The sequence below is a fragment of the Bombus vancouverensis genome, chromosome 5 (genome assembly GCF_051014615.1).
Source record: "Bombus vancouverensis nearcticus chromosome 5, iyBomVanc1_principal, whole genome shotgun sequence".
Taxonomy (NCBI): domain Eukaryota; kingdom Metazoa; phylum Arthropoda; class Insecta; order Hymenoptera; family Apidae; genus Bombus; species Bombus vancouverensis.
Genome location: NC_134915.1, coordinates 17,286,375 through 17,306,571, shown reverse-complemented (window position 1 = coordinate 17,306,571; position 20,197 = coordinate 17,286,375). Strand labels below are relative to the sequence as shown.

The 20,197-nt window shown below is 36.9% G+C and overlaps 4 protein-coding genes across 10 annotated transcripts; 3 read left to right on the top strand and 1 right to left on the bottom strand.

The window, feature by feature from the left end:
* Positions 1-26: 26 nt before the first annotated feature.
* CSN6 (COP9 signalosome subunit 6) lies at positions 27-8,250 on the bottom strand. 3 transcript variants are annotated; one of them, XM_076618664.1, is made up of 6 exons: positions 8,131-8,250; positions 1,309-1,566; positions 956-1,239; positions 719-884; positions 438-631; positions 27-366 (listed from the first exon to the last, which is right to left on the bottom strand). In XM_076618664.1, exons 2-6 carry the CDS (start codon positions 1,538-1,540, stop codon positions 226-228), a joined length of 1,017 nt encoding a protein of 338 aa, XP_076474779.1. In that variant the 5' UTR covers positions 1,541-1,566; positions 8,131-8,250; the 3' UTR covers positions 27-225. The 3 variants fall into 3 exon arrangements, with proteins under 3 accessions (XP_076474779.1, XP_033193733.1, XP_033193731.1); XM_033337842.2 differs by lacking the exon at positions 8,131-8,250 and adding an exon at positions 1,628-2,003; XM_033337840.2 differs by lacking the exon at positions 8,131-8,250 and adding an exon at positions 1,645-2,002.
* Positions 2,254-7,387, top strand: LOC117158673 (uncharacterized). Of its 3 annotated transcripts, none has more exons than XM_033337835.2 (5): positions 2,254-2,395; positions 4,202-5,837; positions 5,904-6,077; positions 6,154-6,294; positions 6,378-7,387. In XM_033337835.2, the coding sequence occupies exons 2-5, from the start codon at positions 4,215-4,217 to the stop codon at positions 6,534-6,536; spliced, it is 2,097 nt and encodes a 698-aa protein (XP_033193726.1). In that variant the 5' UTR covers positions 2,254-2,395; positions 4,202-4,214; the 3' UTR covers positions 6,537-7,387. The 3 variants fall into 3 exon arrangements, with proteins under 3 accessions (XP_033193726.1, XP_076474773.1, XP_033193729.1); XM_076618658.1 differs by lacking the exon at positions 2,254-2,395 and adding an exon at positions 2,526-2,661; XM_033337838.2 differs by lacking the exon at positions 2,254-2,395 and adding an exon at positions 3,760-3,900.
* LOC117158674 (phosphatidate cytidylyltransferase, mitochondrial) lies at positions 2,661-3,992 on the top strand. Its single transcript, XM_033337839.2, has one exon. The coding sequence runs from the start codon at positions 2,789-2,791 to the stop codon at positions 3,899-3,901; it is 1,113 nt and encodes a 370-aa protein (XP_033193730.1). The 5' UTR covers positions 2,661-2,788; the 3' UTR covers positions 3,902-3,992.
* LOC117158532 (E3 ubiquitin-protein ligase RNF13) lies at positions 8,121-13,087 on the top strand. 3 transcript variants are annotated; one of them, XM_033337531.2, is made up of 8 exons: positions 8,121-8,260; positions 9,108-9,428; positions 9,657-9,849; positions 9,964-10,172; positions 10,277-10,451; positions 10,555-10,713; positions 10,817-11,026; positions 11,214-13,087. In XM_033337531.2, the coding sequence occupies exons 2-8, from the start codon at positions 9,249-9,251 to the stop codon at positions 11,438-11,440; spliced, it is 1,353 nt and encodes a 450-aa protein (XP_033193422.2). In that variant the 5' UTR covers positions 8,121-8,260; positions 9,108-9,248; the 3' UTR covers positions 11,441-13,087. The 3 variants fall into 3 exon arrangements, with proteins under 3 accessions (XP_033193422.2, XP_076474774.1, XP_033193423.2); XM_076618659.1 differs by having other exon boundaries at positions 11,139-11,277; XM_033337532.2 differs by having other exon boundaries at positions 8,122-8,260; positions 9,199-9,428.
* The last annotated feature ends 7,110 nt before the right edge of the window (positions 13,088-20,197 follow it).

The window sequence follows — 20,197 nt, the reverse complement described above, 5'->3', positions numbered from 1 at the left end:
ATTTATATTACAAAAGTAACATAGAATTTGATTATCCTTGCGAACTCAAACCAAGTATTGCAATATTTATTTCACTTTTATGTTTATTTTTAAGAGGTACAATATCTACTACAGCAATCAATTTACAAACCAATTAAATTTACTGTACTGAATTTCAAGAATATTCATTATAATTTATGGAGTAAAAAAGATACAAGTATAAAAACAATGAATCCTATTCACTTATCACAAGAAAAGGCTCCGCAATCGACGACCTACACCTTGTCTATCATACAAAATATTAAACTTATTAACAAATTGATTAATATTGTTGCAACCTTTTGTTATGATACCAAGATATGTCATAAGACCAAAGTCATTACATTGCTAAAAACACAAACAATATATTAAATATGTTGGCAAATTTTTTTCCTAATGACATTGTAACATATACTTACGTTATAAAAGTCAGCTTTGAATTTGGGATTATTTAAAACTGGTAATCTATGACCCAAAGAACAGGCTGCTCTTAAAACTTCATGATTCCCCTTTAATTCTCCATTTTGTACAGCTTGTACATATTTCAGAACTAGTTTTACTCTTGAATGTAACATTTTTATAGCACTATGTTGTGCAGTAAGATGTTCTGCAACTGTAACAAACAAATCACAGATTTAAATATTATTTTATTTTCAGTTACTTACATAATTATAAATTAACTAAATAGGCCTGAAATTACCCAATGAACTTTCTCCTTGATCATTGCTACACATTCTCGCTACATGATCCACTCCAATTCTTTCCGCTTCCTCTGTTGCCAATGTGTAAGTCAATGGAACAAACAACATTGTAGCTTCGCCATTTACCAAATCAATCACAGATTCATACATGGATACAGAGAGTTGCTGCAAGACATATTAAATACTTATTAAATAACATGCACGTACACATATAGCTAATAATAACAAATACATACATCAGTATTTTTTGGTCTTGGATCAAGTTTCAATAACACAGGGCTTTCGTTAATTTCACAAAGTTGTTTATGTACTGTAATGTCTCTTTCATTTGGCATATCACCTGTAGTATACCACCCAAGAAAATCCATTTCACTAAACACTTGTTTAAATTGTTCTTCCTTAGTATTATAATAATCTCTATCAATTATAACATCATCTTTAATACATGTAAACATTAATTCAAAAGAATTCATAATTTCTATATTACGTCCTTTTTGCTTGCCAATTAGTGCTCCATATACTAAAATATTAAAATTATGAAAAATATGATCTAACGAAAGAACAACGAAAAATGATACAAAATATATACCTAGTTGATCTGTCCCTTCTTGAGCACGAAGCCTAGTCCAATGCTCGCTAACATTCATTATAACAAGAGGATGAAGACTGATAGAAACAGAGCCAACAGTTCCAGAAGATGCCATTACTTTGATAGCACTAGGAGGATTTGTTGATGTGATATTAGTTTTTCCAGAATTATCCTCGTCAACTTCCATCGGTGTATCCGTTGAAGCCGCTGCGTTATTTTCCTCAACCTCCATAGCTTTTAATATCTATTTCTATTTGTCTGTATAATATATATGTTAAATAGAATTGTTAGTCAATATTTCATGAAATATACTACGTACAGATTTTGTTACAATACCCAATTTCTTAATAAAACGAAGCAGTTCCTTGTGATATTCCAATAGATATTTTTAAATAATATCCTTTATTTAAGTAATATCAACCGTGTAATCAAAACGTCTAATTTGATCGTGTGTTCCTTCGCTATTATGTTTAACTATATATTCAACATTGTCAAATTTAGACGTGCATATATAACTAGATAATGCACGTAATACACTAGAAAATATATTGTTTTGATATAAATTGTAAATTATTATAAATCTATTGCAAATCTGGAATTAGTAATCATGCTCTCGTACTCTACCAGAAGTTGCATAAAAAATACACTAGGGTGACAAAGTTGACAAACCATCTAGTACCTAGCTATATATGTATACTACCGAATAGACTGGAACATTTTTGAAAGGAAATAATTAAGAATTATTAAAATGGTTAATTGTATTACTAATACAGGTATATATGTGTGTATGTGTGAAAATAACTGCGAAAATATATCAAAATGTTCAAACAAAATAGTACATAGAAGTATCCAATGATTAAATCCAATGAAAAGACAGAACGGAAATTGGCGATTTCTAAACTAGCCAATATAAAACAGATAGTATTGTACTTCAAGCAATCATGTTTTTGTGAATGCGATGCGCAGCACAAATGTTATATTGTATAATTTTGTCGTTTGTTTACTCTTGTTTATTTTAAATTAATTATATTATTGAGGTTAATGGATAGTAGTAAATCTTCGGTATAGGATATTCCTTCAACTTTAAGTAAGTATGTACATTAATTAAACAATTCATGAGACGAAATTTTAGGTTAGACGGAATGGATCTCGGTTGATAAAGGGCGCAGTTGATTACAAATGTCCAAAAATTTGCGATCTTTCTTGTTGAAACTGTAAGACGATTTGGGACCGAAATATATTTATTTTACTTCAAGTGCCACTTCTTTTTTTCCTTTAATTACATTTATAATTTTGATAGTCACAAAACAAATCAACTGTACTCTAATTAAATTTATAGAAGAAAGAAAAGAGGTAACATCTGTAATGATTGCATTACAATTTTTAGTCTAATATTTAAGGATAAAGAAGTATTATGCAGAATTAAAGCTATTGAGTGCTTTTATACAGAACTTGATTGTACTGTTAATATTTCTGTACAATGGAAAAGTTAGTAGGAGTTCATCAATTGAAAGAATTACTTAAAAATTTCCCAAGAAACATAAAGTTTTGCTTTGCATATGGATCTGCTGCATTCAAACAATTAAACAATCAGTCTAACAATATGGTGGATCTTATATTTGTTGTTCGCAATGTAAATCAATGGCATGCTGAAAATTTGAAACTTAATCCTAAACATTACGCTCAACCATTGAGATTTTTTGGACATAAAGCAATTACTAATGTACAAGAAAAATGGGGTGCTAAAATATATTATAATACATTAGTTCAAATGTCAGAAGGATATATTGTCAAATATGGTGTAATTTCTGAAATTTCACTAATAGAAGATCTGTTAGATTGGACCGATATATATTTAGCAGGAAGGTTACATAAGCCAGTTAAAATACTCGTGGAACCAAATGAATATTCTCAATTACCTACAGCTCTCGTACAAAATTTACATTCAGCTGTACATACAGCATTATTATTACTTCCACAGCATTTTACGGAAGTTGACTTTTATAAAAAAATTGCTGGTTTATCCTACAACGGTGATTTTCGAATGACTTTTGGTGAGAATAAAGAAAAAGTTAATAACATTGTTCTACCTCAGCTGACATACTTCAAGCAATTATATAGTCCAATTTTACAACATTTTGAAAATTATGTTGATATTCCAAAGTCTGAGAAAATGGCTGTTACCTGTCATCAAGATGCAAGTCCTACAGCAAAAATACATCATCTGAATCAGTTACCTAGAATACCACAAGTTAAACTTGTCCGAGCATGGTCTCAAGGTCCTAGATCAAAGGATACTGAAGATTGTTTACGAGCAATTGCTTATGATCCTGATTGTGGTGAAATATTAGAGGAATGCTTGAAAGAAATTGTATGGAGATCCAGTGTTACCCAAAGTTTAAAAGGGATTATAACTGCTGGATTTATGAAATCTGTTCAGTACAGTGTAGCAAAAGTAATGAAGATGTTACAAACAAATTCACAGATAACATCCCTTTCAAAACTAGAGTCAAATCAAAGTAAAGTCAAAAGCATAGTGGAAGGTGTGAAGAACCAAGCACAATCAAAGGAAACAGCCAAGCGCATGGAGTAGTAATTACATTTATTTTACTCATACTTTAATTCTGTCATATGTACTATGTTTCATACGAATGTATTTGAAATAAAGTTCTCATCTAGTTAAATTGTAATTATTTTTCCTGGGTATTATCGTTCACATAATGTATAGTCGTGTCATGAAATATTTTTATGAGCTAGTTAGAATAATTAAGAGTTAAGAATTAAAATTAATCTCTGTTACATATATATGTATATGGTGTTATCTGTTTATATTAAAAATATATGTGTATTTCTTTTATGTACATGTAAAAAATTAAATTTCTGCTACTTTCAGCAAGTAACTAATTATGACTACGATGGATTCTGACTCGGAGAGTCAGGACAGTGATGAAGGACGACGATTTCGTTTTGAAGCCACCCGTAAAGATAATGTGCAAGTAGATGTAAAATCAGGAAAGTCAGAACAGGAATTTTGCTATAGTGACATAGAATACAAAGACAAAAAAGACAAATCTAAACATGATTGTAATAGAGAACATAGATTTTCAAAAGAATTAAACATTGATAATAAAGACCTCAAATATTCTACTAAATACACAAAACATTCTGTCGAGTCAAGGAACTCAAGACGCGAAGATAATAAAGATTATAAAAGTGTAAGAGATGTCAGTTCGGATACTAAAAGTACTTCGTTATCCTCAAAGCATAAAACAAAAGACCCAAAACGACACAAAAATCGAGATCGAAACGAACATCGAAGCGACAGATCTCAAGAACGATGTCGTAGCAGAAATGAAAATGATAGATCTCAAAATGACAAGCATAGAAGTAAATCTAACGAAAAATATAAGCATCATATTTGCGATAAAAGTCGTGATAAAAGTTATCAATCATATAAAGTAAGATCTGAAGATCACGGTAAGTTTCGAGGAGAGTCTGAAAGATACATACATAAAAGGATGCAGGCAAAAGAAGATGAAGGGCAACGCTTAGAAGCATACTCCTCACCCAAAAATATAGGGCAGGGTCATAGCGGTAATGAATCACTAATGAAACGAGATTTTTCAGTGGAGAGTCAAGGATATAAGGAGGAATTAAATTTATCTGAATTTGATATCCTGTCGGAAACGGATGAAAATATGTCTGATAGTTCGGAAATAAGAAACAGGAACTCACTATCACGACAACATAATAAGAAGTCGAAAAAAAGAAATTTGAGCAATGAATATGATAATTCACCGAAAAAGCACGTGATACGAATCGAATCCATGGAAGGATCGCAAAAGGTAAATGCAAGGAAGAATGATATGTTGTATGGTTCCAGCAATAATAATTCTGGTGCCATTTCAGATTCCTCATTAGGTACTACGTCGCCTATACTGACGGAATCAAGGAAAGATACAGTTGATTTAAATAGTAAGGAAGAAAATTTGAATTTTACTGAGCAAACTTCCTTGCATCTTAATAATTACGACTCTGTAAAAGTAACAGATGTCCATTCATCTCATATGTATGCTGAGAAATCTACGACATATGGACCGGCTTTGCCGCCGCAGTTAATAACTAATTCCCCCACTAGTATGGAATCAAATACAGATGTACATTTTATAGGACCTTGTTTACCAAAATATGATGCACAGAATATAAATGAAAGAATTGAAAAAGACACACTAAATAGTATTAATCGAGATAATATAATGCAAAACGATTCGGATGTTGTCTTTGGTCCAGCATTACCACCACATTTATTAAAGCAGAAATGTAATGATGAAACAAATACAAAAACCATAGGCCCTACTCTTCCAAATACCATAGAGTCGTTTAATAATAATGAAGTAGATCAAATAGAATCTGAAGACGAAGACGGCATAGGTCCATTGCCGGTTAATCATCCAGCGTTAGAGAGTAACTATGTACATAGACAATTGGAACAAAGAGCGCAGCTAATTAAAAGTGAACAAAAGGACGAGGTAAAATAAATCATATTTCGATATTTACAATATTCAAAGACAACAATATAATGAATAACATTTTAGGATTATAGTATGGTGAATCAACGGGAAGAATGGATGATCGAGTTACCTCCGACTCAGATCAATAATTTAGGATTAACAGCACGAAAATTTCGAATGAAAGCAGGTCCAGATATGTCTGATAGGTCGTGCTGGACAGATACTCCAGCAAAGAAAGCTGAGAAACGGAAACAACGAGTAAATACGATATAATATTTAGTAGAGTAGAGAATTATTTCAATACATTAAAGTTGTCAATATTTTATTATTTTAGGAAGAAGAAAAACTGTACAATGTTCAAACATCAATTCGAGAGTTATTTGATGAAAGTAATGAAACTGAATGTCGGAAAAATAAGAAATGTGAAAAGTCACTTTTAGAAATACATCAAAACCAGCTTCAGGAAAAAAAACGGGTATACGTTTATTACATACTTTGTTTTCAGATATTTTGATCTCTCGATAAATGAAACTTTAGTAAATAAAATATAAATTTTAGAAAGAAGAGAAAAAGGCAAGATCAACTGAGCAGGTACTTAGAAGACCATTTGACAGGGATATTGACTTACAAGTTAATCGATTTGATCAAGCTCAGAAGAATGCTATCATTAATAAAGCACAACGTTTGGATGAAAGATTTTCTCGTGGAAAGTTTTAATGAAATCAGAGTAATGTTTCACTTCATTATTAAAATCTGATAGAAAATAACGAACTTGGTGCAATGTATAAATTTGTAATTTGTTTCAGTATAAGCGATTTTGCTGATGAGTGCCTTCACCTTATATGTGTGTATGTGTATGTATATATGTGTATATATATATACACACATTTTTATTTATAATGGAATAACACTTTGATACAAGCCGAAATTTCTGATTTTCCATAATGACCTTTCTTTTTAATATATTCAGTATATTACCATTGTAATAGTTAATTACTTTTTTTATAAATGATGATAATTATGCTGAAATAGTAAAAATATAGTCTTTTCGAAGTCACTCAGGCAAAATATGTTATATACTATGATGTAAATTCAATTAATTATTCCTTAAGTATTAAAAAACCAGATTACATATAAATAATGTTTTTTTAATTGTCTTTATAAATGATAAAGTCGAATTTCAGTTTTGCTATGTATTACACTTGTTGAATCATATATTTTGTAAATGATCGTTCTTCACACTTGTGATGTGCACATGTGCTAATAATTTCTTAACATAAAATATAAGTAACTTAGAAAAGTACGAGATTATAAATACATAGACATAAATTTTACATCCGAAAACAGAAAAGTATCTTCCCTTGTTTGATTTTACTGAGTAATCAGTCTTTTCTGTGATTATTTAAGTACACTGGCGTTGTAGATGTTTTATCTAATGTAAACAGTTGTAATTGTACTAATTATATTAATTGTAAGTATGTATACTTTAAATATACTTTTTACGAAAATCATGTCATATGTTTAATTTGTTTAATGAACTAAAATAAAAATAATATTAAAAATATTAACATCAGTTTTATAATTGATTATAAGAATAACAAATTTAATTGAGTACTACATACATACTTTAGATTAGATTAGAGAATAAAATATCTCAAATAAATATTAGCATTCCTTTAATGATTAGGATATGAAAATAACGAATCGGAAGTTTAAATAAGTAAAGTTTAATCTGTAGGTTAGTTTTATAAAGAATATTAGTCGTATGACATAAAAATCGATGTGTTATAAGCTGACATTTAATTGAATTTAAATTTAGCGCTTGCAACGCGTGGACGTGTACACAGGCAAACACAGCGATGAATATGTTCGTCATGGCTCTATCAGATAGTTCCACAAGAAAATAGAGGAAAAAGTATATGTATGTATCTGTATGACATCCGCGTGACTCCACTCCAGTGATCAAGTTACGTACAGTTTCTTCTTTTTTTAAATAGAGAAATTGTATAGATGGTTTTTGTGTTATGTACATGCGACTGGTCGAATCGCTTTTATCGAAGTAATTATGAATAAGCACGAATGAGCAATTCGTTTACAAAGCTGGGCCTTTGACATTTGCTTACAAATTTTACTCAATAGATTAATCAACTTCGCAGTCGACCTAATGTCGTCGTAAAGATTTTACGTTTTTATCAGTGAACAATATTCACGACGTTTTACGATATCTTTATAACCTCAAATTTTTGGAAGAAAGATTCAAGAAGGTGCAAATGAAATGCGATGTGTAAACGATATGTATCTTATTGCATACCCATAATATCTACGATATTACATCTGTGAATGGATGGTTTGCATGTACGTGCACTTTACGAACCGATTGAACGTTCCCTGCGTGCCGTACATAACGCAGTTTCCTGGATGAAAAAAATAGAGGAATACTAGTATGTATCGAAATTATCTATGTATTTATATTTGAGCGTTCTACTAGCAAGAAAAATTATAGGGTTAAATTTTCATACATATGTATCTCACCGTTTGTCACGTATCTATTTACTTGTGTATATTGTTTTTATTCATATGAATTATTATATCTAGTATTTTACTGTATCCAGTATAACTTGGAGAAATTCAATTATCATATCCTATGATCATGCTAACCGTTCCTCGATATATTACATCGAAATTACGGATGTGCGTCGCACATTAAATGCACAATCTTTTTTCTCATACCAGCAAAAGAATAACATTTATATTTTCTGCTTACGGGTCGTTTATTTAGGAATTAATCAATAATTAATCGTTTACAACATACATATATTGTTAGAAGGGAACGTTATAATTCACACGATATTAGGTACTTTGTATGTGTCTGATTCCTTAATTTCGCTCATTAATTACGTAAAATAAATGGAAATTACTCCACGAAATGCGAATTAACTTCTTTGTTATTGCACGGAAAGCTAATTATTACTTAATGATATAACAATATTTAGCATATCTACTAGTAAATCTACTAATAATCAATCCTTTTAAAGATAAAAGGTCTTCATTACTATAAAATATGTGACTTATCGCTAAGAAATATGTATTGGGAAAAAAGATTCACATTGAAAACTAATGTTGTTTTTAATCGAAATATTTGAATACAAGTTCACAAGCTTCACTGTAAAAATTATAAAATTGTATAATTTATTAATTGCAATTTTATGATGATATGTAAGATACATAAATAAAAAGTAAACAACAATGTAAATAAACAGTCTGAAACTATTATAATCATTTTGGCAGGCTAGCGTTATTTTGTTCATTGCGATGGATACATTAGTATCTTGGGATTAAATACAATATATAATGAAGTCCTTAATCAAATTCTTGATAGAGTATTAAAATTAACAAGATAGTGGATACACACTTCTGATACTTTAAAAGATGAAACAGTGTTGCTTAAGCCACCAACTTCAGTTGTGGCTTACATTTCTTGTCTTTTGTGTGATGTGCAGCAGAGCAGATATTTTAGTATTTTCTGCAGCTGCAAGGCATCAAATTGAAGAAGAATTTAGAGACATACCTGCAAGATTTGGAGGTTTAATACCATCTGAAGGGATTAAGGTATTTTAACATACAATCATATATGATGCTTCTATGATCTTTCCTGTTATGTTATACACATTGGAAAAAATATCGCAGTATTTATACAGATATGTATAAAATATAAAATATTATCTATGGGATATCATTATGTTAATAGTTTTGATAGTTTATAAAAAAATAAAATAATAAACAAATACAAATTAGAAACGAAATAAATACTTTGATTTACGGGAAACTTTTTGTTAGGGGATGGTTGTGTATGCAGAACCACCTACAGCATGTCATGAAATACAGGGCCCTCCCAATATTACTAATTATAATGGTAATTGGGTAATTTTAATTGCTCGCTATAACTGTAGTTTTGAAAGAAAAATACGAATGGCACAGAAAGCAGGATATGACGCTGTAATTATACATAATGTGAACAGCAACAAATTAGGTAATTATTTTCATTATAAAAAATATACATATATAATAATCATCATTGGAAATATTTGTATAATAATATTCCAGTATTGAGAGGGGGAAATTATAAATATATACTTTGTTACAGAACCAATGCAAGCTAGAGATCCTGTAGGAATATTAATACCATCTGTATTTGTTAGCGAGATCACAGGATTGATTATTAAGGAAAATTATTTATACGATGAATTGTATTTTGTACTAATTAATGATGATACTCCATTTAATATAACACACTTGCTCTTACCTTTTGCTATTGTTGTTGGGATATGTTTTCTAGTCATGGTTATCTTTATGGTGAGCATATCCTAAGCATATCATATATTAAACAATGTCTAAATTATTGTGGTAAGTGTTTTCAGCAAATAACTATATTTAAAACATTTTTTTGTAAATTACAGATTGTTAGATGTATTAAAGATAGAAGAAGGCAACGAAGGCATAGGTTACCTAATTCAAGTTTGAAAAAGATTCCTACGCATAAATATACAAAAGGCGATCCATATGAAACATGTGCCATCTGTTTAGATGATTACGCAGAAGGTGAAAAATTAAGAGTTTTGCCTTGTGCACATGGTTAGTATGTGTTTAGTGCAGTTAAACACATTGTTTAGTACATGAAATGTTTTATAGTTAATATTATTTGTATCTTGAATAATAACGTATCATTTATTTCCAGCTTATCATACAAAATGTATTGACCCTTGGCTGACAAAAAATCGTAGGGTTTGTCCTGTTTGTAAACGAAAAGTTTTTGCGGCGGATGAGCAAGTTGTTACTGACGAAAGTGATTCGGATGCCGATGACACGACACCTTTGATTCGTGAAGGTCATCAAGGTATGAAAAAAATCTTTATTTTTCCATATTAAAAAATTCAATTACAGAATTACTTGTATCGTATGATAAGTTATATTCTACTAAATTGGAAATATTTTATTAGGAACTCAAGGTGGAACATTTTCACGACAGAGGGAGAATCCTTTTAGTCGCGCTAGAAGGCCGGAAACAAGGCAGCGCGATATGATCCATTCAAGCAGTAGTTCTGATTCTGAAGAATTGTTTGATACTCCAGATGATGAATCTAGTATAAGTGCTGGAGAACCATCTAGTGGAACGGTTTTCAGAGCGTTTGACATTCATAGCATCAATGGTAAGAATTATTTTTATACATCATTTAAATGTGGTTTTTATTAATCCTCCCATTGCAGCTTAACATGATTCGTTATTCATTAGTACCTACATAGTTTGTTATATGGTTATAGTGTTCCCTAGCACTGTGAGGGTTAATAAACAAAGTAGTGAAAAAAAGAAAATAGCAACTTTAATCATTTAATTAGGTGAGTTGCCGGACTTAGAGTGTTCTGTGAGCAGTACTAAACCACACACGGTGAATTTATATACTGATGCTGAAGGGTTGCCAGCCCCTGTTGCTCAAATAATAAATCGCAATAGACGACCCGTAGCGAATTCACAAATTTGTGAAATTGGATCTGTTGTACCAATTGAAAATGAAGCTACAAATATTACTGACACTGATTATGAAGAGACCGATATTCACGTATAAAGTTCGATTGCATCTATTCTTTTATCACATGTCTATGTCTTGGATAAAATTGGTATGTTCTTTTAAGGTGTTACAAAATTTGATATAGATCACTAAAATAATCGTAACTATGAAAAAATGGAAAATTTTGAATGCTTCAAGAACTTTACCTTTTATTTAAAAGAACTAAAATTATCTCCACTTGTAACTCGGTCAACTAAATGGTTTGCATTAACGTGCATGTTCTGTAAACTTATATCATTTGTCTAGCATTCTCACCATTCATCAACCATTTTTTCTACATCGTGTATTTTATATCAAGGTAAGAGAAAATTTCTTCTTCAAAACGATCTGCCATTGTTTTAATAGTAAGAATAATTGTTACCCTATTAATTTGTTTTAACTAAAACTCATTTTAAATATATGAAAATAGTTTAATAGCGTTAAGACTGCAAATTATTTTTTTAGGCATATGTCTATGTAATTTAATCTTTCAGATATATCTGTTAGTCGTTTAAAAAATATTCGTATAGAAACAGTTTACCCAAAATTATTATAATCAGTCCACTTGAAATATTCACTTATTTTATTCAAAGTTTTGATCAACATCGTTAAAATTACTAATGTTTATTTACAGTTTTATATTTACAATTATGGCCTAGATATTTTATCTTTGCACTCAGCTATCGATTAATATATCTACATTTATCATTTTCTTTATCAGTTACCATGATATATACATAATTTTCTTTGATAGACGAATAGATATACTTTTAGTTATTTTATAAACATTAAATGATGATTATTGGCGATATACATATATACATATAATGAGAGAAAGAATATTTTTTAATGATATGATGCGCAACATGAGTTTGTAAATATTATTTGTTATTGTATATACATACATACATATATATATATATATACATATATAGGTTAAGAGACCAAAAATAGAATTTTCTTCAATGTGCAGAACATATAAGATATAACTAAATACAATAAAATTCTAATACGAAATATTTGTTTGTTAAACACCTTTGATAGAGAGTAATGGTACATCTGTAATATCTTTTTCTAAAATGACGTAATAAAATGTAATTGAATGTTTTTGTCATGACGTTTTCTGTATAGGTTCTGTAAACTTTTATATATATATATATATATATAGACAGATAGAAAGGGGAGCTTTCAGCCATTTCCTAATAACGTGATAAAATTATCTGAAATTAAACTGCGTACCGATATTAGAAAAGCATATTATCTAAAGAAAATACGATTACGGAATTACGGAAATTAGGAAATGATTACTGTGATTCGATTGGTGTTTAAATAAAGTCTTTTGGGAGAAAGGAAAGTTGTATAAAATTGTGTAAATAGCCGGTATGTGTGAACTTATTATCCGTGCGCGCGCTCGTATGTATGTATGTATGTATGTATGTATGTATGTATGTTGCATGCATGTATGTATGTATGTATGTATGTATGTATGTGTGTATGTATGTATGTATGTATATATATATGTATATTTTACAATATCAAAGAATGAATTTTTACTTGATCATTATGATGTCTAAATCGAAAGATTGGGCTTGCTATCGTCTTATTGTTTAACGTTAGATGTATTATTCGGATAAAAATAAAAAGATATTTATATTTTGTGTTCTACTGTATGTAGTTTTTCTATCACTATCGAGATAAAGTAATTTATTTAAATAAATAGAGGGAGGAATCGTGTTTCATAGTACATTCAAAATACATACTGGTTCATTGTGTTAATTGTTCGTATAGAAACATGTTACTGTTGTCCGATAAATTTTAGGTCCGACATAAAATAAGGAAAAGAGTAGGAAATTGCATTTCGCGAAAAAAGGAAACAAAGTGTGTATAATTTCATGGAAGATTGTTTTGATACAAGAGAATAAAGAAGAGGTGGGAGACTAAAATGACTAGAATAGGAAAGAGGATAGTGGTGGAGGAGTAGGAGGAGAAGAAGAAGGTAGGTACAGAGAGGTGATAATGTAGGAAAGTTTTGCGGTTGTACAGGGGGAAGAGGTTCTAACAGCGTTCTGTTGAGAAAGAGTGAGTGGCCGCACGTGACGACACAATGCCATTTGAATTGGCCTCCTTGTTAGAAAATCGGCCAGAGACGGTCACGATGACGAGGAAAGATCGTGCTCTGTTCTTCGTAGCTTCGGCCTCTTCAACCTTCCGAATAGCTTCATCCTCTCCACCTTCGCTATCGCAGCAACCCCGATTTCTTCCTCCACCTCTGAATCTTTCTTATTCATCCTCTTGATCTTTCCTCTTCTGTTACCCATACCTTTCGACATCCCTTTTTCTACCTCTTGCTGCTTTTTCATATGCGGTGATCACAAAATCGAGCACGTCCGATGCTAATAACCAGTCAGATTCCGACACGTACACACGTAATTGTAATTTTTTTATTTTTTTCTAGTTATTTCAAAACAGTTTCTCGACGATATGGATGTGTCACATTAGCGACCGAAAATTAAGTAATCGAACGTTTCTATCAATTTCCTCGTATCGCAACCATTGGTATATCATTCAGAACGTGTTACAAAAATCTGTATGTATTGTTAGATAACGTTTGTAACGCGACGCAATTTGTCGACGATTCATCGCTGTAATCGCATCCGCATATTCAAGGAAGATATTATAGCTGTTACATAATGTTTAACGCGATGAATGAAAATTAATGATTTAGTACGGATACAAAATTATTATGGAACAAGTAATTTTTGCCGAGTGTTCTATCTTATCGCAATCGATAAATCTTCGTTCTCGAGGCGATTTATAAAAATAGAATTTTGCCGTTGCGCGAGGATCGAGGAAGATAAAGAAAACGAATTCTAACAACTTGACCTTACGTTTACCTGCGTCGTGTTTTTATACGTTCTATCTGTTAATAGCGTTTAATGTCCGTAACTGACACCGGATCGACATGCTAAGTGTTGTCGGAGGAAGGAAAGTGGTGGAAAAAGAATTGAAGATACAAATCTGAATATTCAAAGAATATACTTTTTAAAATTCAACTCACGATATTAGACAAAGGAAATGATATTGCGATAATTAGTGCACATGATACGAGCGGATCAAAATACGAGATCAATGATGATCGTACCGCGTGTATATTTAAGCGTGTACATACATATTCCTTGCCAATGATCAGATGTCATTGCGATCGAAGTTAGCTCGAAAGAATATAGATAACCGCACGTTTTCATGAGCACTAAAATGCCGGAGTCTATTCTGCGAGGTATTTATCAGCGTTGCGTGATCACGTTTTTGAAGTTTTTATTTCCGATGGCTATCTGGCTATCGTAAACATTTGCAAGGATTTTCTATCGCTATCGCTATCTTTCCGCTATCGTCAGGACACGAAGGACAAGTAAAAATTTTCATGCGCGCAGGAAACGACGTACAAATTTTAGGATATACTTGAACGAAAATCATCTTAAGATTGAGAATGTTCTTGACGTACGACAATGTGACACGATACACGTGCAAATTCTACGAGACCGATAAATTCTCTACCGTAGCCGGTATGATTCTAAATTAAAGCGTAAAATACCGATGACAAACCATAGGTGAGTTGGTACACTCGTGAGACTCTGACTAAGTAGTCCGGCTCTTATCTCTCCAACTTTCTGAAATTTCGTTCGTTCGTATCGGTATCTCGATCGTATAGACTTTGACGGTTGACTTAACCTACGACCGTGCTATATCGCGAAGGATATACAACAATGTATAATTTAGAGATTACCACCACAACGCGAATTGCTCCAGTAATAATCGAACGGGCTAGTCGTTCGCGTGACTAACCCGTTGCTGTTGCTGCAGCTGCTCGCGAATTATCGATTCGCGAATATTTCCCTTCGTCCGTGGTCATGCGCGGTAATACTGCCGACCTAACTTTCAAACAGGGAGAGCGAATAAGTACGAGAGAGAGGGGGACAGCGGAGAAGGGCGACGGAGAGAGAAGGATCTGCTGCGAAACGTCCTTGGTAGGATACGCCTTCTCGTGTATGCGTATATCCGTGCGCAAGAAAACGTGGTCGCTCTGGATGCTAACGCGGTACATGCGCTTTGCGCCTTCAATGCTGCATCGTCCACAGATATATTTCGAACATCACGGTTGCATCTACGGCGATACGTCCTTAGACGTTGACGATCTTCTCAATTCCGTAAATATCGATGTTACTCTCTCCAACAAAGATAAGTATCAGACGATCGTCGTTTAAACGAACGCACGATTGCGTCGCATCTTGGAAACGCAGCCATTTATCGAGATACGATCAGTCCTCGAAAACGGACGATCCCTTACGTTCAACGAACGAAGCGATTGAGCATCGTACGAGCAGGGCAAGCGGCGGAGGGGGAAGGTGGGAGACAGGAGATACGAACGTCTTTCGCGAACACGATCCCAAGCAATTAGAATTACGTTTCTATCGGATCTGTTACGACAGTAGGTCAACGAATAAAGGAGGCGCGACATCGAATCCGAGGATATCTTAATCCGACGCTTTTTTCAGACGCTCGACCTCGCGTCGGTCCCGACCACGGTATCTCCGTTGTCCGGGAATTTCGGATATAGCGCGAACGCGTACGATTACAGGAATCTATCGAACGTGGAAGAAGGAAGGAAAGGAGCTCGGAAATGCCGAACGAGACGGTAATTACGGAAAAAGAGAGAAAAATATGGAGCGGAAATAGGCGAACGGTGACGAGGAAAGGTAATTGTTGCTTTCTCTGAAAATGAAGGAGCATCTCGGTGGAAATTGTTCGAAGGCCGAGAGATCGAGTTAAAGTTCCGAGTGAGAGTGAGAGAAAGAGAGAGAGAGAGAGAGAAAGAAGGACGGGGGAAAGAAGAGAAATAGAAGTCGGAGACGGTAACGATAGACGTTGGTAGTAGAAACGATAGAAGCGACGCACTGCGTGGGGCAGAAGGCAACCGGCAACGTGTGTACCGTTGTTTTTAGTCGAGAGACGGAAAAATACGGGATAAAGGGGTGAAGAGGTGGAAAATCGGCGGTAGGGGATCGTGAAAACTGCGTAACGGGGAGGGAGGAAGCTGGAGGAGCCGAAAAGCGAGTTAGGGGAATAGCGAGAGTAGAGGAAGGGGTACGAAAGAGAGAGACGGACAAACGCGAAGCTGATGGCAAGGCAAGGCAAGGGCACCGTGTTGGGTGGCCGAGGTAGGGGAACAGAGCGAAGGGTAGAATCGAGGCGTAGGGAAACAGGCATCAGGGTGGAAATGGTTGGAGCTCGCCTGGACGAGAGCGATAAAAAGAAAGATGGCGGATCACGGGACACTTTTCTATTCCGTAAACAGTATGCAGAACGCACGGCGTGCAGATCAACCGATGCCGATCTGGTTCGATAAACGGTGATGGTGTTTAAGCGATCGATGTTTATTCGCAGGCTACCGATATCGATGGTTTTTCGACGACGTACCATCCCGTGGTTAATTTTCTTTCGCGAGTAATAGCCGTGGACGTGGACAGCGAGCGAGAGGCAACGTAGCTGATATTCCCAGAGGAATATATAGGAAAGGAGGATAGGGGTGAAAGGAGCCGAGATAGAGGCGCGCGCAAGAGATCCACCCGAGATTACAACTGGTAGGAATACGTGTATAGAGGGGAGAGAGACGGAGACCGAAATAGACGGGGGTGGGTCGGTTGGAAAGGGAGGCTAACAGGGGAAAGAAGGAGAAGGAGCGAGTTAAATAGGGAGCGGGTGGTGCAAGGTAGGGCGGTGAAAAGAGGAAAATCGCGTGCGAACGAAAGCACGAAGGGGATGGAAAAAGTATGGGGTAGAAGGAGGGGATGACCGGTAGCGGATAGAGAGAGGGGATAAACGGAAGGAGAAATTTCGACGTATGTGTGCGTGTGCGCGTGCGAATTGGAAAGACAGAGCAGCGAGAGAGCGAAGGTGCACCGAAGTTTCCGTCGTCTCTCGAAGAGGGACTCTCCGCACGTTCGTCATACGACCCGCGCGCAGTTGCTGGTGCGCGGCTACGGGGTCGGTGTTTCCGCGTCACGCGCACGACCCCAAAAAGTGTGTATGTGCGTGCGTACCTGCGTGCGTGGTTCGAGCGCCGTCCGCGTTGCAGGATTTCTCATTTACGCGACGATAAACGCGGGATCCTGCCTGTGGAACGTTCGCGTACGAGGGTGAACAGAGGAAATCGCAGGTGACGAAGGAGAAGAAAGAAGAAGGGAGGGGGAGGAGAGGTAGAGAAACGGAAGGAAGGAAAGAAAGAAAGAAGAAAGAAGGTTGGACGAGTCACGATCGTTATCGGTCGCGCCACCATCCTGTCGATAAAGGTTGCTCGCCCGAAACCGCGAAAAGTGGATTCGTCGGTTTCGCTGGAACACGGTATACTTGGCCCCGTTTCGCCTCTTTCCACGCCAGTACCCACGGCCTCCAACGTTTCCTAGTTCTGAGAAACGAAAAGGAAAACGAAAGAAACGCGCGAGAGGAAGAAAAAAAGGAGAGGTTCGTCGGTCGCGCTGGTCGTGGCATAAAACTTCCTTCGAACCTGTATACGATGCGTCGATAAGAGAAGTTGAGCGAAGGAGTCGCGCGCGTATCGATAACCCGTCTGTAAATCTGTGCCGAATCGTGTGCCGAATAGAAGCAGGCGCGTGCCAGTCTTCCTTCGCCGGATTCGACCAAACGAGTCGACGTGACACGACGCGATTTTAAAGGTGCGCCACGGTCGAGACGGAGTACGGTGCCACGAGGAGCTTGGCGACAAGCTCGCTGAAATTTTAGCCGAAACGAGTCGTCGTCTGTGTTCGAGCTACGATCCGATGTTCGTACAGCGAGCAAGAGAAGCGTTTCGAAAGCCCGTGTGAACCGATCGGACGCGCGATCCGTCCGTTTTGTGCCTCGTCCAAGTGTCTCGCGTATCGAAACGGCTCGAGTGGAATCGTCGAGTTTGTAAGAAGGTGGTTGCCCGAGGACGCGCGGCGAAACGACGAAACGATCGAACGAAGCGAACGTTCGTGCTAGGAAGTCGACGAGGAATACGCACGGAAAGGAAAGAAGAAAGGAATCGGTGAATTCCTTGGAAGAAGGAAATATTCCACGATCTTATCGTCGTCTATCGTTTGGAATTTCCATCGTCACGGTGTAGAGGGCCGTGCGCGCGCCCCTCCGCGCGCGCGCGCGCGAGCTCTCACGCGCGGATCCTGGTGCGCGCTACCATATTTGTCAAGGGTAGTCCCCTAACCTCACTTTGCCACCGAGGAAGCAATCCTGTCTGTATTGTATACGAACGAGAAGCGAAGGAAGGGAGAAGAAGGTGTCTGTCCGGATCCGTGTCGGAAAAAGTTACAAAGGATAAGAGGAAGCAGATAAGAACTCGTACGGTGGTGTTGTCGGGTAAGAAACCAGGTATACGTTGACTGTATCGGGAGAGCGAGCGAGCAAGGAAGAGCAAGACAGCCTGATAGGGTTGAGGAGAGACGGAGAGAGAGAGAGAGAGAGGGAGAGAAAAGCACAACGAGGTCAAGGAGGAAAGGTTAGGTAAGAGTACTCGCGCGGAAGGTGGATACTCGGCAGGCTACTGGCGAACCTGCTTGGGGTGTGTCCATGAAGCCGACGCAATGGCAACGAACAAAGAAAACGACGTCGGTGCCGTGTAGGCTGTCAACGTGGTGGCCGTTGAAGTTGTCGTTAACGCGGTGGGACGCGTTGCCGTGTAATCGGCAAGCGTGATCATCCGCGATAACCGAAGGGGGGCAGACAGAAAAGGGAGAATAGCCGGGCGTTTAGGATGCAGCATGAACCTCGGTGCCCCGTATCGGGAGCTGGTGAGCCTCGGAAGGGGGACTACGGTGTCCAGGTGCTTTCGCCGGTCGAGAGATCGCAGGTCTCCGTCGTCCTCGAAACGGGCAGTATCGCCGGCGTCGTCGTCGCCACTGCCGTCGTCACTGCCGTCGCCACTGCCGTCGTCGTCGCCGTCGTCGTCACCGTCGCCGTTGTCGGCGCAACAACAGCAGCAACAACTACTACCACAACAACAACAACAACAACAACAACAACGACGACGACGGTTGTCATCGCGTTTACGATCGTCACTGTCTCGCTGGTCAATCTGGTCGAGAGCTGCCGTTACCGGCGTGGTTGCAGTGCCGCAACGGCATCGGAAGTGGCGGCTACCATCTGGCAAGAGAATCAGATTGCGAGAAAGAGCGAGCGGGAACGGGAACGGGATCGGGATCGAGATCGAGATCAGCAACAGATTCGCGAGTGGCAGGTGGAACGGGAGCGAGATCGGGAACAGCGGCGGCGGCGACAGGAACAGCGGCAACAACAGCGACAACAGCAACAACAGTTACAGGAGCGTTCGAGCGAAAACGAGAGCGAGAGCGAGATCGAGAGCGAGATCGAGAGCGAGATCGAGAGCGAAGAAGAGAGCAGCAGCGGGATTGTACGACACGAGGAGTCGGTGGTGCAGGTGGCGCGGCAGAAAGAAGAGGCGAAAGCGGTGGATCATCGGGTGCAGCAGCAGCGGCGGCGGCGGCGGCGGCGGCGGAGGCGGCGGTGGCACGAGAATCCCGAGTGCGTGGAACGCGTGGTCACGCCATTGTTATTACCACTACTGTCATTGCCGCGCGAGTTGGCGTCCGGTGTTTTCACCACCGTGCAAGTTATCGTCGCGTTGGCGCGGTTCGAGTTGGCCGTTCGCTTCGCGGATCACCGTCGAGATCATCGTCGAGATCGCCGGGATCGTCGAGAAGGAGG